This window comes from Periplaneta americana, chromosome 14, assembly GCF_040183065.1.
Source record: "Periplaneta americana isolate PAMFEO1 chromosome 14, P.americana_PAMFEO1_priV1, whole genome shotgun sequence".
In the NCBI taxonomy this organism is placed as follows: Eukaryota; Metazoa; Arthropoda; class Insecta; order Blattodea; family Blattidae; genus Periplaneta; species Periplaneta americana.
The window spans coordinates 154,703,586-154,723,636 of NC_091130.1; the positions used below are offsets into that span (position 1 = coordinate 154,703,586).

Genomic DNA, 20,051 nt, shown 5'->3' on the forward strand with positions numbered 1-20,051 from the left:
AAATATGTTACACTTTCGTTGTCGTGTTCTTTTGGAAAAATTAACACCTTCCTTCCATTATTGAAATATTAAATGCATAAAGTTAATTTATTATTTTAATGAAGTATATTAAATTCCACCATAAACTCGAAGATACCTGCAAGAAATAAGTTAATATAATTTTTGTTTGTGCAAAATGAACTGAAATTTACTATAATAGCTTCACTCATTCAAGATTATAGCGATAATTGACTATGAAACCAATAAATATTAATTTGCATTTCCCTTTACAACAATAATAATGGAAATATGAACTAATGGAGTAACTTACGTGTACCGGTACTTGTAGTGTAGCCTTACGTAGTTAACAAAGTGGGATGAGGTTAAGCAATAATAATCACACAAGAATTGGAAATAAAACGTGATCAATAAATTTTATTGTAACAGACTTACTTTTTCTACGTCTCTAGTAAAGCAACAAATAAAAATAACAACAAAATTAACAGCTATAATTAAAAACATGTCCTTTGAAAAAAAAAAAGTAGGCCTAAGCAATAATAATCCCACCAGAATTGAAAATAAAACGTGATCAATAAATTTCATTAAAACAAACTTAATTTTTCTACGTCTTTAGTAAAATAACACATAAAAATAATAACAAAATTAATAGCTACAATTAAAAATATATCCTCTGAAAAAAAAGTAGACCTAACCTTTATTTCTCTGGAAATTTAGCAGCCCAAGTGACAGAACTTTAACGGGTATCTAATGTCCTTTCGGTTAGACTGAAACATTTCATTGTGAAATTTAAGGATATAATGTATTCTAACAGTCGCAAAGAACTTCAAAATTAAGAGTTTTGTTTATGCACAGCATTCTTGTGGAAACCCAGGAACCTTTCTGAATCTTTCGGAAATCGGAAAAAGGATAACTCTGGCCTCTTTCTCTTACTGTTGCTACAATTTATAGCACTACAAACGTCTCCTCCTTGTCCCATATTATTATTCAAATTATTATATTTTAGCCATTAACATTTTCATTACAACCAATAACGAACATTTCACAAGCATCAATGTGAAATACGCAACGAGCTAGCACTCGATAGAAATATGACACAGTCCAAAGTCGACCGTGGACAGTCTATTGTTTCTAGTTGCTAACCCCTTGGAGCGCTTTATCATTAGATTTGCAAAAAAACACCTCAAGCTTCGCGACTGTATATAGTAGACTGTGGTTTTAGTCTTAGTTTCACCTCTACATTACACACACAAAGTATTTACACGTAATAATGAATCACTCTGTATAATGTATCATGGCGTGACTTTTGACAGTAAACTTACACAGAAAACTCAAATTTCTAAAATAGCTAATCGAACTGCTGGCCACTTAAACATACCGAAACGATTTGCTGGAAGAAAATGGGGCTGCCACAGATCAGCCTGAAACCTAACATACAGTACAAGCTGTACATATTGCTCTGAAGTTTAATCAAATCCTTCTAACGGCATCTGAACTGAACTTGAACAAATCAGAAACTGGTAATCAGGCATTTCGTTTCATTACTGGTAGGTAAAGACTACACCCATTGGTGCAATGTCACTTCTTACAGACAATAGTACATTTCACTCACTGATGGAAGAGAATGCTCTAATTCTCTAAGAAAAGTTAAATACAATACCAAACAATGAATATTGGAGTATGACAGCCCTGCATGAAACCTAAAGACTCAAAAAGAGAATATCCAAAGAGTCCTGGACCCAAAAGAGTAAAAGCATACCAGCATGTCTTCTTGCCCTATCGAACCCACTTGGTTTAAAACCAATGAGATTTTGTGTTAAATAATATATAGAAGGAAGAATAAAATCCAATTGTAGTAAAAATTTGAGCACTCAAAACAATAAACGTAAAATATCCAAAAGGAGAATTATTACATGTATTTACTGATGGGTCAAATATAGAGTGTCCTAAGAAGAATGTCGGATTTAATAATGTGAATAAATGCAACAAAACAGATAACAGTGCCGCCAAACCAACAAGACAATGGCGCCATGTCCCAACAATATCTTGTTATTGTTGTGTTGTATTGTATTGTATGGTGTTTACTAACATTCCATGGTATTCATACATTGCTTACAGCTAGAATATGGAACAAGTCAAAAAACTTAATACTATTATAAAGTCTTAATTTATAGTCACAGTCTAGATGAAATATATACAGACGAGATTTACAATATAGTCTACTAGTACAACACAAAGTTTTAGTATCAATTTCATGAAGTGTTATTGAATGTCATGAATTCACCTACAGAATAGAAGGCGTGAGAAATTAGGTACTTCTTTAATTTGGCCCTAAATAATCTTATGTTTTGAGTTTCATTTTTTATATCGATAGGGAGGCTATTAAAAATTTTTACTGCCATATAACGCACTCCTTTTTGATAGCACGATAGACTTGCCGATGGAGTATGAAAGTCATTTTTTGATGTGTATTTATGCTATGAACTGTTGAATTATTTACCAAGTTTTCACGATTACATACGAGGAAGATTATTAATGAAAAGATATCCTGACAACCCATGGGCATTATTTGTAGTTTTTTTTTTTAAATAGTCTTACACGATTCCCTAGATTTGGCACCTACTATTATTCTAATTACTCTTTTTGTAATAGAAATATACTGTTACTATCTGTGGAATTTCCCCAGAATATTATTCCAAAACTCATTACCAAGTGGAAGTATGCAAAGTATATTGTTTTTAAGGTATTGATATTTACTATCTTTTGCATAGATCTAACAGCAAAACAAGCTGAATTTAGTTTGGGGGTAATTTCTTTAATATGATTTTTCCAATTTAACACATTATTGATTTTTAAGCCAAGAAATTTAGTTGTTGTTGTTTCTAATAGGGATCTAGTGTTAATTATTGTTGGGTTGGCAGCACTGCTATCTGCTTTATTATCTGTTTTTGTTGCACATATTCACATTATTAAATCCGGCGTATCATGATGGCACTAAATCACTTAACTTATTTCCGAGATAAATTTGAAAAAGCATTCTATTTACTGATTCCAAATCTGCTATTCAAATCATAACTAATAAGGAATTGCTCATATCTTCTGAAATAGAGGAATGCCGAACACTACAAACAGTTACTAGCCAAGAAGTGCTTGTTTCCCAGTGGGTTCCTGGACATTGCAGTGTGCAACGAAATGAGATTGCTGAAGCTCTAGCCAAGAAAGGCTCTCAAATCATGCAGTCTAAACATGAGCCAACATAATTTTACACGTAACAGACTTATTTGTAAGACCAACATTAGTACAGGGCATATCAAAAGTCCGGTAACACTTTCAATATTTTATTACGCAAAAACTACTAATGATAGCACTTTCAAACACACGTCAGTTTAAAGTCAAACTCTCAAAGTTCGTTTTACACCTTACAGAGATTCAATGTGTGAACCGTGAGTGACTCGGCAGATGTCCAAACGATAATCAAACTCTTCCCATACCCTTTTCAACATATCCTCTGTGGCCGTGGTGGCAGCTTCTCGAATTCTGGTTTTTAGTTCCTCTAAATCACGTGGCAAAGGCGGTACAAACACACAGTCCTTTAGTTACCCCCATAAAAAAAAGTCACATGCAGTCATATCGGGTGACCTTGGTGGCCATGTCATGAAACATTTGTCCCTTACTCCAGCACATCCTATCCAACGATCAGACATCTCCGTATTCAGGTAAGCACGAACTGCATTGTGGAAATGTGGCGGAGCCCCATCTTGCTGAAAGATGAAATCGTTATCGAGATCTTGTCTAAGTTGAGGCACCAACCATTGCTCCAACATGTCCAGATATGAATGTCCAGTCACAGTAGCCTCAATGAAGAAGAAAGGTCCGTACAGTTTTCATTTTGACAACGATGACTTATTCTGCCGCTTAATTTTCAGCGACGAAGCGACATTCCATACGAGAGGAAAAATTTACAAGCACAACTGTCGTGTTTGGGGTACACAGAAACCTCACACAATCATTGAACATGAGCGTGATTCACCAAAGGTGAATGTTTTCTGTGCGTTGTCACAACGAAAACTGTACCGATCTTCCTTCTTCATTGAGGCTACTGTGACTGGACATTCATATCTGGACATGTTGGAGCAATGGTTGGTGCCTCAACTTAGACAAGATCTCGATGGCGATTTCATCCTTCAGCAAGATGGGGCTCCGCCACATTTCCACAATGCAGTTCGTGCTTACCTGAATACGGAGATGTCTGATCGTTGGATAGGATGTGCTGGAGTAAGGGACGAATGTTTCATGACATGGCCACTAGGGTCACCCGACATGACTGCATGTGACTTTTTTCTATAGGGGTAACTAAAGGACCGTGTGTTTGTACCGCCTTTGCCACGTGATTTAGAGGAACTAAAAACTAGAATTCGAGAAGCTGCCACCACGGCCACAGAGGATATGTTGAAAAGGGTATGGGAAGAGTTTGATTATCGTTTGGACATCTGCCGAGTCACTCGTGGTTCACACATTGAATCTCTGTAAGGTGTAAAACGAACTTTGAGAATTTGACTTTAAACTGACGTGTGTTTGAAAGTGCTATCATTAGTAGTTTTTGTGTAATAAAATATTGAAAGTGTTACCGGACTTTTGATATGCTCTGTATTTCTCAATTTCAGCTATCAACAAGAACTTAAGATGTATAGTTGTTGCACAATTCTGCCTTCTCATCAACCATGACTGTGTACCTCACCACCTGCATTGTATCGGTATGATAACAGTACAAAGCCCAATATGTACGCTGTGTGAGCAACAGGAGATAGTAGAAAGAAACCATCTAAACTGCTGTCCTGCTTTACAAAAACGCCACTAACTAATACTGCGGAAATAGAAGTAGAATGAATGTATAACAATTTTGTTATTTTCATGCCATTTGGATAAATAAATATTGTTAAAAACAGGCTGCTTGTATGACAGCGAACTAAGCACTTTGACAGAGGAACAATAAAAGTAGATATCAAGCAAGAGAGATACAATCTTTAAATTCGTGTGAAAATATCATGAAGGAACAAAAATGACCTCAATGCTTACTTAGAAATACCTGATTCTGTTCCATATTCCAGGACAGAACACTATCATTATATATCCTCTTGCTCTAGTCTGATCTTCCATTTCTTGGATTTTTATTTTCCTATTTCCTCAGCCTGACAACAGTGCTCATGGTTACGCAGAGGGAAACAAAAGAAGTGCAAGCCCCTCCATTTCTAAAACATTACTTATTGACATGATTTTTAATATCCTAAGCAAACAGAAATATCATTGCCAATAATTGATAAAATGTGGATTTGGTAGCTGGTGAAGACCATAAAGATGACGGGAGGGAGGGAGGGAAAAAGGAAGGAAGGAAACTTTCAGCAATTAATATTTTTGATGAGATACAGATTCTTTTACCGTAAGTTTCTAATTCCATTTTCCAACATATGGCCCAAAATATCTAGAAGACATAAATGTTATTTTGTGCGAGATCGTGCGTACTTGCTTGGTTTCCGCACAAAACCAGTCCGCAGAAAGTGTGAAATTCCACATTCAGTATTCCTAACCTAACACGCATAACAATTTCCCTCTTCTTACCGCTTAAGTGACATATTGATTTTACTGTTTTAGGCTTTTAACATATTATTTTTAGACACGTTCAATATAGTAATAATTATAAATTGGAAACTTACCACTGCAATTTCACCTAAATTGCACTGTTAATTATTGTTTTTAAATATTTGCAAAAATTAAGTAAACTCTACAACTCCACTAAAGTTACTTCATTCGTGATGCAAGTAACATTAAGGAAGCCGTGAAAAAATCAACAAGACTGGCAAAATTAAACTTGCCGATGTTATTACTGCAATATGTTATATAAATAATATTGTTAAAATATTAAAATGAAAAATAAATCATTACATAACCTTACCGTTTGTTTTAAGTTCGCATTCATAGGCTGGGGGAAAAAAAAGACAGACGTATATCACGGCCTCCTGGAGTACATTAAACACAGAACAATTTAAAGCAACAATGTTGCAGATAGATATTTTTGTTTTGCAAATTTGCCGTCATTGAACAGAAACCAAGATGGAGATTTCATTGCAACTAATTAGAAATTTCTCTTTCAGGTATGTAATAAACGATCTTCGCACAAAATAATGTACGATACACGAGCGGTATGTTTTCTTTCAATTCTCGGAAATTAAAAAAGCTCAACTACGTTTCGCTTTTTCAAACTTTTCCTCGAACATGAAAACTTCAACATACCGCTCTTGTAACGCATATTACTATTCTGTTAAATATATCTTTTATCATTATCATCATCATAATCATAATCATCATCATCATATAAAAGGTGTTCCAGAATAACAGCTATTTCTAATTTTCAGATGTGATAGAGAGCATGTAATTAAACATTTTTTCTTAATAAAATAGTGCCCAGAAATGCTTCCATAGCGAGGTAATACAGTAAAAGTCAAAACTCTCCACTGACTATTATCGTCCATGGCTGTCTTTAATTAATTGTTTTTCTTCTATTCCCGTTACCATGGAAACAAATGAAGTTGATTTGTTTCGTTGTATGTTACGTCAGATCTGTTTATAAATTTCTAATAAATAAAAATGCATCAGTTTACAAAATAATGTTGAATTAGCAGATATGCATACAGCAATGCTAATGTAACATGGCCAATTTATGAGTAGCAACATCCTCAGTGTTATATTCTCTGTCATACAACATTTTCAAGGCTAGACCAACATCTTCGAGGTAACTGCCAGTTACTTTTCAAGTTAAGATTCTTTGAAATTCTTATTTATTTCATACTGTTGTATCTCGATATGGAAGTACTTCCAGACACTACTTTATTACGAAAAAATATTTCATTACATGCCCTCCATCACATCTGAAAATGAGAAATACTGGTAGTTATAGTTTTGAACACGTTAGACAGCTCTTTAACCAGAGATTTTTTTTTTTTTTTTTGTGTATGTGAATGTCACGTGTAAGTGTGTGTGCTCATATTAATGCCTTCTTATAAAAATTCTGCCTCCATTGTTCTTTTTGAATAAAAATCGAAATTTTCACAAATTTAGAATATTTGTACACACTGAGTGTACAGTATAATTCAGATAATAGTATTAGATTTTAATTGGCAGAAGAAGGAATATATCTCAATTGTATATCATAAAATGGGGTGAATACGGTCGCAGGGAGTGAATAGGGACGAAGTTCTATTATTTTTTTATTTCTTTGTGTCAAAGATTAAATATAATAATAAGAGTGTTTATGTTTTCATTCATAATGAGTGAACAAATGAACATTCTTATTATTATAATTACTCTCTGACACAAAGAAATAAAAAATAATAGAACTTCGTCCCCATTCACCCCCTGCGTCCCTATTCACCCCATTGGGTACTTTTGGCTCGTAAATACTGTATACCACCACCAAGCTACATCCATAAAGCATCCTATCTGAACTGTCGCCAAAGTTATGTAACTAACAACATGTAAAACATTTATCTTAATCCCATTTAATTTTGAAGCATGCATTTATCCAAGTACATACTAATAACACTCTAACTGGACTTATAGGTTTTCAAACACAGTCCAGAATATTCCTCAGTATGTCCGTCCGTCTGTTTATAAACATAAAATGAGTATAATATATCTTTCCCCTTTTTTTACATTTGTTTACATCCACTATTATTTCCAACAATAATCATTGTTCCTACATTCAGTAAACACAATACTAACACACATATAAGCTAGCCAACACTACATTTAATTGGTTCTTTCCTGAGAGAAATAAAAGGTGTATCCGGAAAGTAAATTCCAACTGATAGTAAACGAATGAAATAACATTTTAAACATTTTTCTACTGAATAACTTAAGTGATATTTTTACTGTGTTAACTTCTGCAATTTACCTAGTTGACTGGTTTCGAAGTGGTATCCTTCATTGTCTGAAGCCTAATTTTTATACCACAAGATTATACATAACGCGAATTACTGAAACATTCGTCAAACTGTGTAAAGTTTTTCTTATAACATCGAAGTGATAATATGAGCCAGTAATTCATGGCATTTTCCACATTAATATCGCTATTCACATCACAGATTAATGTTCTTTCACTCAATAACGTTCTTCCTCCCAGCTTGAGAGTTTTAAAGGGAATAAAAATGCAATAAAATTAACACTATATCCAATGATAACTTCACAGTTTCCCGCTTTCCCCACTTGTAAATTACGAGGTTTCTGAAGATAAATTTAAAAGAGCAGCCTACAGCTGTGTAGAACAGCTAATAACCTGAAAATTGTTACATGATCTGATAACTGCAGTGAATCTAGCAGCATTTTCAGCTGCAGAGAAATATTTCAGTGTGAGTCTGTAAGAGTTGCCATGGAGTTTAGGAGGGAAACACTGGCCCAATATAAAACGAAGTCCCAATGTAAAGGAGTGAGTATGTGGTAATAATATTTAAAATGTCATTTCATTCATCTATATCCAAAAGGAACTTATATTCTGGACGTGCCTCGTAGTAGAGGTGGATTTCACTAATTGAAATTAATCCATCAAAATAAAGTGTTTTTATAACAATAAAATAATTGTTCACTCACCATAATCAAAGCCCAAAGATGCATAAACAAAGATCAAACACTTTATTTAATGCTGGCCTAGAAAAAAATTGTTGCTTAGATCAGGATTCGAATCTACAATATTTATGTATACCGAAATATATCATTTGTTACAACAACCACAATGGAACTGTCTTAACAGTTCAACGGTTGAGTATTATTTTATGAACCAAATACCTATTGTAGATTCGATTCAAGTCCTAGGTAACAGCTTTTTACTGGGCCAACATTAAAAAATATGTTTCAGTTTTATATAAATGCTATTTCACTCACCTACTGTGATTTATATGTGTGGTTACAACGACTCATAATGAATTGCATTGAAGTAATTGTTAACATCATGCTTTACGAAGTGTTTTTAAGAATCTGTAACTTGCTAAGGTGCATGCTTGTATTAAGAAAACCAAATATACAACAGCAAAGTATAATAAAATTTAGTATAGTATGTTTAACTACGGCAATAGTGGCCTATTCTTTAAAACACAGTAAAATTAAAGTTTATATGTATAATCTTGTAAACAGCTCAGTAAGCCTACTGTTCTTACTGAGTAACTACAACACATCATAATATAAAAATTGTGAATGTAAAAACAAAATAATGACAATAATAAATGTGCAATTTTCTAAATCAAGCAATGAAATCAATCTACTTTCACTAAGAAATGTTCTATGTGAATTGAAAATGAAAGAAAACAAGTGTATTGTGAGTAACATCTGTATACAAATGTAATGCTTTGGGGAAGTTTGACAGAAATGAATGTTAAAAAAGGTCACAGTTGTATTTCATTATTCAATGTTATTTTAGGTACCGTAGTTATGTAACACTCTTAATTTGCATGCAACAACTAGGCATAACAAAATTCTTAGTTAACAACAGCACATATTAAAATAATGTTATATTTAATCACGGCAACAATCAGATACACAGAGCTCAATAAATCTATCTTTACAAACTTTATTAATCATCTATCAGATATTATCATGATGTTAATAATCAATATAGCTGCTTGAGTGACTATAGACAGTGCTAATAGTGGTTAACAGAATTTAAACTAGCAAGTCTGTCATGAGATCTTTTAGTATATCAGCTAGGACAGGCCTGCACAAGGTTTGCGCTCTCCGAGCAGGCTCACAGCTCATGAGCGGAATGCAGGTATTAGCTGCGCTCTGTATAAGGGTGGACTGGAAGAAGGGGTGGATCTCCCGTTCACTGTTTACAAAATTATCTTGGACTATTATTAATTAATAAAGAAATTTATTTTACAGAAATAATAGAAACTCTATAGCTATTTAAATTACATTATCATTTTGTTACATTTTTATTTATCAGTACATCAAAACGAGGTTTTATGCTCTTGGCAGCTGAACGGAACAGTAGCCTACTGATCGTAATGAAACATCAGTTACAGATGTTCGATGCCTGCCTTTATTAAAGTTGATTATAAAAAACAGTTGCTCACAAATATAAATGTTGAGCCAAACATAGCAATCATTTTCACAGCCAGCCTGTGTAGTTGTGGATATTATTGCTAATGTTTAGTCTTGTAAAACTCAAACAGGCTAGTAGTATTATTCAAACGATCTTTAGCCCTTAGGTCACATTGAAGATCTATAAGTTTGAGCTGTATATAGTTAAATGTTAAATGTTATGTTCCGTCTTTTAGATTCCTCCATACTGTACTGTAGCAGTAGGTAAGCAACGTGAAACAGTTACTGAGAATAGGCCTACACACTGCACTCCACTAGATAGCTGAGTGGTCGTTTCCCTCTCCTCTACCTATAGCAAGTCTATGTCATTTTGACGTATCTTCCTCTCTGTTTCGGCGAGCGGTAAACACAGCTCCGAAAGAGTGCGCGCGCTCGTTGAGTGCTGTTTGTGCAGGCCTGAGCTAGGAGGCAGTGAGCACAAGGACAACTTTTTAAACATTCAGCAAAAACTTAACACACAGCCTTGATATACTAGAAGTAACTCGAATCACTAGGGTTGTGGAGTAAAATATGTACAGTCATAAAGTGAAGCTAACCAATAATTTCCACCCTATACCTACAGAAGTTAAAGAAGACATGACCTCCTATTTTTAGATCTCCTACATTTTGTGGTATATAGCACCGAATGGAAGGCAAGTAGCAGAGGCAGAGAAAGAAAGAGAGAGAGAGAGATAGGAGGTAATAGAGTAACTCATTTCATAGAAATAACTGTAAGCAGCAGTCCAGAGTTTATTTACCCTTCATACAGAAATTGTGATCAACAGTTTCCAATAACAAGACTCTTTTATATATCGGAAGACTGAATAGTCAAAAGAGTACTGTATGGTGGACTTTAAATTCTTCGAGAAATGTTTTACGTATAATTAAGTTTATCGGACAACATAAGCCTATTTTGAAAAACTGTATTAGTAGTAGACATGTAGTTTGATTAACTGTGACTCAAAAGTTAGGTTTATTAAACGTCACATGAGAATAACAGATCAAGTTGTACATTATCAAATGAATACTCCCACAATGTTTCAATGAAAGAAACAAAATGAAGGAAAAGGGCAAGAAAAAAATGGAAGATAGAAAGAGAAGTGATAGAAAATTAAAGGACAGAATAGAAAGATAGTAACGAAACGAGAAAAATTAAAGAAAAAAGAAAAGTAACAAGAAAAATATTAACTTCGGAATATGTATGATAAGAACTTTCTTGTGTTAAATATTAACGTACCTTGTTAACATGTTTCGACCTATTTTTGGTCATCTTCGGAACTGGTCGTTGTTGGTCTTGGCGCCTCTTGGTTCCTGTGTGGGTGCGTTCGTAGTGTAGAGTCAAAGAGTGTATGTGTTTTGAAATTGAGTTGTGTGTTGAGAATATCGTTGGGGTGTGTTTTCGTGTGTCTGTATATTTCATATTGTTCTAGTGTGTTGAGTTTCTGGCTTTTTGGTTGGATGTGCAGTATTTCCATGTCTGTGTTGATGTCTCTGTAACCCCAACGATATTCTCAACACACAACTCAATTTCAAAACACATACACTCTTTGACTCTACACTACGAACGCATCCACACAGGAAACAAGAGGCGCCAAGACCAACAACGACCAGTTCCGAAGATGACCGAAAATAGGTCGAAACATGTTAACAAGGTACGTTAATATTTAACACAAGAAAGTTCTTATCATACATATTCCGAAGTGATACAGTGTTAAAAGTTGTGTAATCAAGATGTATAAAAATATTAAAAGAAAAACGAAAGGAAGAAGGAAAGAAATAATCAAGGGAAAATGAAAAAGTACAAGAGTGTTTTTTTTTTTTTTTTTGGTTAATGCTAGGTACATGACTAGTGTAGACCACTTTACCGACAGAGTCGTTGCCCAGGTGTGTCATAGAATGCTAGTCTATGCTACACCCACGATGAAATGAGATGATGATGATGATGATGATGATGATGAAGATGAAGATTTGTTGGGATGCACAAAGTAACTGGAGCTCATGGACAAAACTCCTATGTTACCTAGACCACAGACTTGCCCAACACTAGTTATTGATAAAAAGTATACCTGGGATCGAACCCGGATCCACAGGATTATAAATCTATTCCTCTAGTAGTAGCTAAGAGAAAATATAAAACTTAGGAACAAGAAGAAAGGAAAGAAACAAGAAAGATGTGACAGAAAAGGAAGTATGAGAAAAAGGGACAAAAGGAATAAGAAAGGAAGAAATGACATCTTGAAAAATAAGAGTTTATTAATTCATCATCGTTTCCATGAAAAACAGCACTTTAAATAAAACACCATTTACTCTCTTTTCAACTACTGGTGCTGAATCGTTTCATATGCAACAATGAAAAACTTTAATTGTAGGTTGCAATGTTGTATTAGACAAAAAATTCCGAATTTATTTTCTATCCACTATACAGGGTGGACCATTTAAGTTGATACTGTACAATATCTCCAAAACTAAGCGTTGTAGAAATAAATGTCTTGAATAAAAGTTGCTTGGTATTATGGGGGAAAGTAAATGCCATTTGTCATGTTTTATTTGGAGGACGTTGTGATGGTTATTTTAGGGTCAATTAATTTTTTTTAAATAGGAACCTACATTTTTTATGTTGTTATTGTTGTTTTCTAATGCCAGGCGTTTGACAATAAAGTCATTTGACCTCTTGCACTCCAATATTTTTCAAAGATATTATCATGACTAGCCATTGAAGCACAGATTTTGAGATGTTCCGAATCCATTTCTTGGTTTGAGTTGCACAATGGGCAGTTAGGGGACTGATATATTCCAATTCTATGCAGGTGTTTAGCCAAACAATCATGGCCTGTTGTCAATCTAAATGCAGCTACAGACGATTTGGGTGGTAAATCGGGAATTAACTGTGGATTTTGATGCAGAGAGTTCTATTTTTTCCCTTGGGATTGAGTTATCAAATTTTGTTTGTTGAAGTCTAAGTATGTAGATTTAATAAATCTCTTCACAGAGTTAAATGGCAAGTTGTAGCCGATTTAAGTGAACACCATATTTTAACGTTTTGGTGGCTACTTCATCCACACACAACCCCCAGAATGTCTGGAGGACCACACCTGCTGTTGGTCGACGGGTCCATTGGACCTAGCTGGGAGAGCTTGTTGATCACCAGCTTTCCCTCCTTAAGGCACTGGAGGACGATTTTAGTGCCATAGCAGGTCAGCACTAGGAACAGAAAAGTAGAAAGAGGAGGAAGGAAAGGGAAATGAACCCCTAGGCCTCGAATGCTCTAATGCTGTTGGGGTCGAAGAAAGTAAGAGTTCAGTCAGAGGACTGGATAGGAAGGGGTAAAGAGGGAATTATTTATTTATTTATTTATTTATTTACTTATTTATTTATTTATTTATTCTGGTGTAGTTAAGGCCATCAGGCCTTCTCTTCCACAACACCAGGAATACAAATACAATAACAGAAATAAAAAGGAAAAAAAAAACACTATAAACGAAGTAAAGTCACACAAAAATATACACAGGTTGCAGTCACACAAACTTTAAATGAGTGATTAAGTATAATTAATTGCATCCTAATTAACTAACATAAACAAGAAACTTGCGATTTTAATCTGGAGTAAAAAAAAAAAAAAAACACAAATCGATACTTCTAGCAATATCTAAAAAGCATTAAACAAGACAAAATTTTCCAATTTAATTTTGAATTGTGATAAAGTCCGGCAGTCCCTGACATCATTAGGTAGCGAATTCCAGAGACGAGGTATTTCTACAGTGTACGAGGATGAGTATAGAGACGTTCTATGATGAGGGATAGAAAGAAGTGCTTGATGTCGGTTTCGAAGAGTTGTAAGAAATTGAAAGCGCGATAAGAGATAATTCGGAGTAGAAGTATGCATGATTCTAAATAGAAGAGACAGTGAATGTATTGTTCTTCGTTCCTTCAGACGCACCCATGAAAGTAACTGGAGGGAAGGTGTTATATGGTCAAATTTACGAGTATTGCAGATGAATCGTATGCACACATTATGAACACGTTGTAGTCTCTCAGCTAAGAGTGAACTTACATTAGTTAGTAAGGAATCGCAATAATCAAAATGGGGCATTACAAGCGTCTGAATAAGATTCTTTTTTAGACTAAGTGGTAGAAATTCTTTCATATGAAACAAAGAGTGAAGTTGAGAAAATATTTTTTTGCAAGTGTGTGTTACTTGGGTGTTCCAATTTAGATCGCTATCCATAAAAATGCCAAGATTTTTAACTGTTTCACTGTATTTAACAATAATCCCATTCAATGTTATATGTGGTATAGTACCACTATCAAGAGTACTTCGTAGACGATTATGTCCCATTACGATTGCTTGCGATTTCTCTGGATTTAACCTTAATCCAAATTTGTGTGACCACAGTGAAATCGAATTTAAGTCTTCGTTTATTTTATTTACTGCGTCACTAGTCTCATCAGGGTGGAAATGCAAATAAATTTGCAAGTCGTCAGCATACATATGGTATTTGCAGTGTTTTATCATTTTAGTCACGTCATTAATATAAATCATGAAGAGTAAAGGTCCGAGAACTGATCCTTGTTGAATTCCAGATTTCACGACACACCATCTTGAAGAATAATCGCATGCAATGACACATTGTTGACGTTCGCGAAGGTAGGATTCAAACCAAGTAACAGAACTTTCAGAAAGATGCAGAAGTCTTAATTTACATAATAGAAGGTCCGTGTCAACTGTATCAAATGCCTTACTGAAGTCAAGTAATGTCAGTAATGTTAATTTACGTTCATCTGTGGCTTCACGTATATCCTCATTCACTTTTAGTAGTGCTGTAGTCGTACTATGTCCATTTCTGAACCCGGATTGGTATTCGTCCAGTAAGGCATGTTCGGTTAGATAGTTCATTAGTTGTTTGTGAACAATACGTTCCAGAGCTTTTGATAGGGCAGGTAGGATACTAATTGGACGGAAATCATTTGCACATAATGGGGTTTTAATTTTAGGGATCGGACGGATAAAGGCTTTCTTCCAGAGGTTCGGGTAGGTAGAAGTTATGAGTGAGGCGTTGAATATATGTGTTAATGTCGGCAGTATTATGTCCAATATTTTCTTCAATAATATTATACTAATATTATTAGTATTATTAGGTATTGGATAGAGGAAAATTATACCAAATTCAGTCAATAACTCATCAAGCTGACCAGTGCTAATGGATGAGTAGCCCCTCCCTTTAGTTCAGCTCGTAAAATTATGCTTACTAACAGCTGCACCACGGGAAGGTAGGGATGGGACATTCGGTATTTGTCCAGGTTGGTTCCTTAAAGCCTTCAATGGGAAGGATTAATGGCTCTCCCCCCTGTATCCGACAGATACCCTTTTACAGCCTTTACATTTTTTATGTTGTTTTCTCATTCCTCATAAAAAAACTAAACTTTTGTATGAAGCACTTTGCGATTGTTCTTACACCAACGTAAATAACAACAACAATTATGAATGGCTGTGTACGAAGAGCGCAATGAATGGTTGGACCCATTTGGAACAGTCCAGCATCACAGTAGGCGAGGAGGCAATGAGACATTGTGTCCGTTGTTTTGTTTACTTTCCACGGTAGGACGGTTTCCTTGTATCTGTAGTTAGTGAACTTGCAGTCACCTTCGAGTCCAGGTGGAGCCACTGGTGGTACGTACCTACAATTAGCGATTACCGAGTAACAACCATCAGTTCCATGCAAGTCGTTTAAGCGTACTCAGTTGTCTGTGGGTTGAAATGGACCTTCTTTCTCAACAAGAAAAAGTGGAAATGGTTCTCATTCACGGGAAATCTAGGAGAGATGTGGAACAAGCTATTCTTGTGTATGCGGAAAGGTTTCCTGATAGAAGAACTCCATCAAGAGCTTCATTTTATCGTGTGATAAAACAATTCTCCGAAGAAGGCAGTGTCCAGCCAAAGAAAAGGAGGCGCAGTAGAACCGCTACGGACGAAGATGGGGAAGTTGCGGTCCAACCATTCATTGCGCTCTCTGTACACAGCCATTCATAATTTTTGTTGTTATTTACGTTGGTGTAAGAACAATCACAAAGTGCTTCATACAAAAGTTGTTTAGTTTTTTATGAGGAATGAGAAAACAACATAAAAAATGTAGATTCCTATTTAAAAAAATTAAATTGACCCTAAAATAACCATCACAACGTCCTCCAAATAAAACACGACAAATGGCATTTACTTTCCCCCATAATATCAAGCAACTTTTATTCAAGACATTTATTTCTACAACGCTTAGTTTTGGAGATATTGTACAGTATCAACTTAAATGGTCCACCCTGTATAATTCGCTGTCAGGGTAGTCAACAACTTCATTTAACTATAACCTCAATAATATCGGTGATAAACAAGATTACAACACATTCATCACATAACAGATTGTTTCATCAGCTGTGAGGAGGTAACAATAAGGGGTTTGATACCTTCTTTTCATAACGAAGTGTGCTGGCTCTTTAGAGGCTCATACTGCGGAGAACATGGAAACATTGATGATTTTAATTTACTTCTTTTGTGGTTTATGGATGGACAGTATAGAAGAATGTGTTCCAGATCTTCATCATGATTATTACACCACAGACAAGTAGGATTATCAGAAATGTGAAATCGGTGTAGGTACAATTGAGTGACAATGTGACCTGTTCTGGCTCTTGTTAAAAATGTTTGAACATGTCTGGGCAAGTTTTTGTACATTTCCAGGTCATTTGGTTTCTTTTCTACAGACTGTAAAATTTTTCCTGTCAGAAGGGAGCCAATTGTTGATCCATAGGTTTGTAAAATGAGACTTTACTGAAGCAAAAGGATTGGATAGAGATATCACTTGAAGAGGTCTCGGTTGCAAGTATGTTGCCTGTTTTGCAATATTATCGACTTTCTCGTTTCCAGGTATATCACAATGACTAGTATCCATTGAAATGTTATTTCCTTTTGGAGTTCTTTTAGTTTACTTAGTTCTTTCTGAAGTGGAATAATTCTATGTGCATATAGGTTTGGTACATATTTAATTATATTAAATATAGCCCTCTTGGAGTCGGTAAGTATGCAAATAAATTTTTCACAAATTTGAGTAACACACTGAAGAGCAGCATCAATAGCTAGCAATTCAGTGTCAAGACTGGAGGAGGATGAACATGGTATGAAATAACTTTCTTGATATTTTGGAATATAATACCCTGCTCCTGATACTTTAAGAAGTATACCATTCAACAAATAGATCAATGTCAAGGCTCCAGGGCCAATTGAGTCTTATCTTAAAGCGATCTAATATTTCCTCAAACACTTCCTTAAAGTTTATTGGTAGAGTTCATCAACACTGTGTGTGTGTGTGTGTGTGTGTGTGTGTGTGTGTGTGTGTGTGTGTGTGTGTGTGTGTGTGTGTGTGTGTGTGTGTGTGTGTGTGTGTGTGTGTGTGTGTGTGTGTGTGTGTCTGTGTGTCTGTGTATGCGTAAATATCTGAATTCCTGATATTTATTTTTGTAGTGAAAATCGCATCTGTAATAAAATTAAGAAGAAATCGTTTCGTACTAACTTATAAATGACAAGAAAGATGTCACTTGTTCTTTTAAAAATTAATACAGTAATCCCTTACAAATATCTAACAAAGCTTTCTTGTCCAGAGGGATGTTTACCCTGTCGGGCTCGTTATGTTTGACTACTCCACCTCCATGTCTATTTCTATCCCATTTTCTGAGCATACAGTGTGCATATGTCTCCTATTAACAGATTCGAATCAACAAACACGTTGAGTCGTACTCCCCAGAACACAGCAATTGGAGCACGTTGAGCGTGTAGTTGTGACTCGTAACCCACTAAATGGAGATCTCATTCAAGTGTGTGGTTTTGTATTGTGTATTTAGAGTCTCAGATCATTATATGACATGTCTTAAGGCGTTGAAGTTTTTATTTACATAATAAGGGTAGAGCAGTAGAGCAGTGATGAGTAGGGCTAGGATTTTGATGAAATTGCATCTTTTTTCTAATAAGCCGGAAACATAGCTGCTTTAGTATATTTATGTGTTATGTGATAAACTAAGTGTTTTAAGACATATTTGTTTGGGCATTTTTTGCATTTTTTTGCCTGTTTCAATTCATGAGAGCATTTTTTGTTTTATTCGATCATATTTTAGGCATTTTCATTTAATTTTAGCCATAAATCCCCTTTATTAACGTAAAATAATGTTTATTTCCTTTAATATTTTCTCTTCATATTTTGTTCATTAATACTGTACCCATTTATTTTTTATAATATTTTAATCGTTTTTCTACACAAATATTGCCATTGTTGTTGTATTGCATGTTTCCACGTATTCACATTTTTTTATGTTCTAGTGATATTTAACTTATTTTATATTTTTGTTTTCATATTTTCCGATAATGGTATGTATATCTATAATGTGATAAGTTGAGCTATATATAATCGTAATTTTCCTTATTGTGTGTACTTAAAAATATTGTATTCATTGTATGCTTTGTACTGCACTATTTTATTACTATTATTATTATCATTATTATTATTATTTTTTATCATTATTATTATTATTATTATTATTATTATTATTATTATTATTATTATTATCAATAATTGTCTTATTTTTTATACTTTGTATGTCTCATTTATTTTGACCTGCTGTTCACATTTTATTATGCTTTTTTCTTTCTTTCTGTATGTTATATATTATGTCTGATTTCTACTTACTTGTTGTTTACATTTTATTATTATTATCTTATTCAGTTTTGTGTGTAAAATTGTAGTGTACTTTGTAAATTTGTAGTGTTTTTTGTAACACAGTTTTACTCCTGGTTGAGTGTTAGAGAAAGCTGTATGGCCTTAACTCTGCCAGGTTAAATAAATCATTATTATTATTATTATTATTATTATTATTATTATTATTATTTTAACGTAGTACATCCCATGTAATGGATCACTCCAACCACCCCTTCAATATACCTGCTAGTTCCGGATAAGAGTGGCCTTGTGGTAGACTACATGGAAACTACATCAGGTAAAATAATTAATTAAAGTGTATCACTTAGAAAAAATTATGTGAAATTAAATAAACTTAAATGTTGGTACTAGAATTTAATTTAATTACTAGTCTAAATATTAAGTAGTACGAAACTTCTTTTCCTACTAAGCGAATTACGTAAGATCAATTTTTAGAGCATTTTTGTAAGATTTTTAGGTCATAAATGCACTGTTTTTAGGACATTTTTTCATGATTTAGAGGTCATCAAAATCCTAGCCCTAGTGATGAGTATGTAAAAATAATCAGCTAGAGATGAAAGAAGACTTTTTTACAGACTTATTTAGTAAAAATGTTAATAATTCAACAGCACATATGATTGCCATTTGTAATCCACGACTGAATGGCATTTATGCTTTAGAAACATTTGTTAGTAAGGAATCATTATAATATAAAATATTGATATTAAAAACTATGACCAAATGTTTGGTATAAGCACGTTTAAACTGTAATTGTAATGTACTAACCAAGAGCTTTGCTGAAATCAGCCAACATGCCACTGATTGTGCCGGTGGAGGGCTTGGCCCCAGCTTGTCCTGCTGCCATCGACACTGTTGTCGTCGTCGTTGTGGAGGTTGGTAGCTGCTGCTGTGTTTGTTGTTGTGGCTGTTGAATGGAACGGGCTGGATCCAATGTCCCGCCCTCCTGCAACAGGAAGTAAGCCTACCAAGTTATTGCTTCTGTCTCACTTCATTATCCTCTGTTTAAATATCAGTCAGTACTTCGATCTCTACAATTTCTCATGACTTCAAGAAGTGACGGGGTAATCTGTTCTCCCCACGTGAGAGAATTATCTGTTGACTTCACTACGAAGCTCCTCCTGCATCCTTACTAGTAAAATTTTTCTCTGGATATAATGCCTTAACTCAACAACTTTA

The 20,051-nt window shown here is 34.5% G+C and overlaps 1 protein-coding gene across 11 annotated transcripts in view; it reads right to left on the reverse strand.

Annotated features, from left to right (window-relative positions):
- LOC138713882 (protein piccolo-like) overlaps positions 1 to 20,051 on the reverse strand; it is a 281,309-nt gene that overhangs the window by 190,049 nt on the left and 71,209 nt on the right. For 9 of the 11 annotated variants that reach the window (XR_011336004.1, XM_069846380.1, XM_069846384.1 and 6 more), the window contains one exon: positions 19,641 to 19,836. Coding sequence is in view for 10 of the 11 variants with exons in the window: in XM_069846380.1 (XP_069702481.1) it covers positions 19,641 to 19,836 (196 nt within the window). In the remaining variant the exon portion in view is untranslated. The remainder of the gene's footprint in view (positions 1 to 19,640; positions 19,837 to 20,051) is intronic. The other 2 variants (XM_069846385.1, XM_069846379.1) reach the window with 1 other exon arrangement.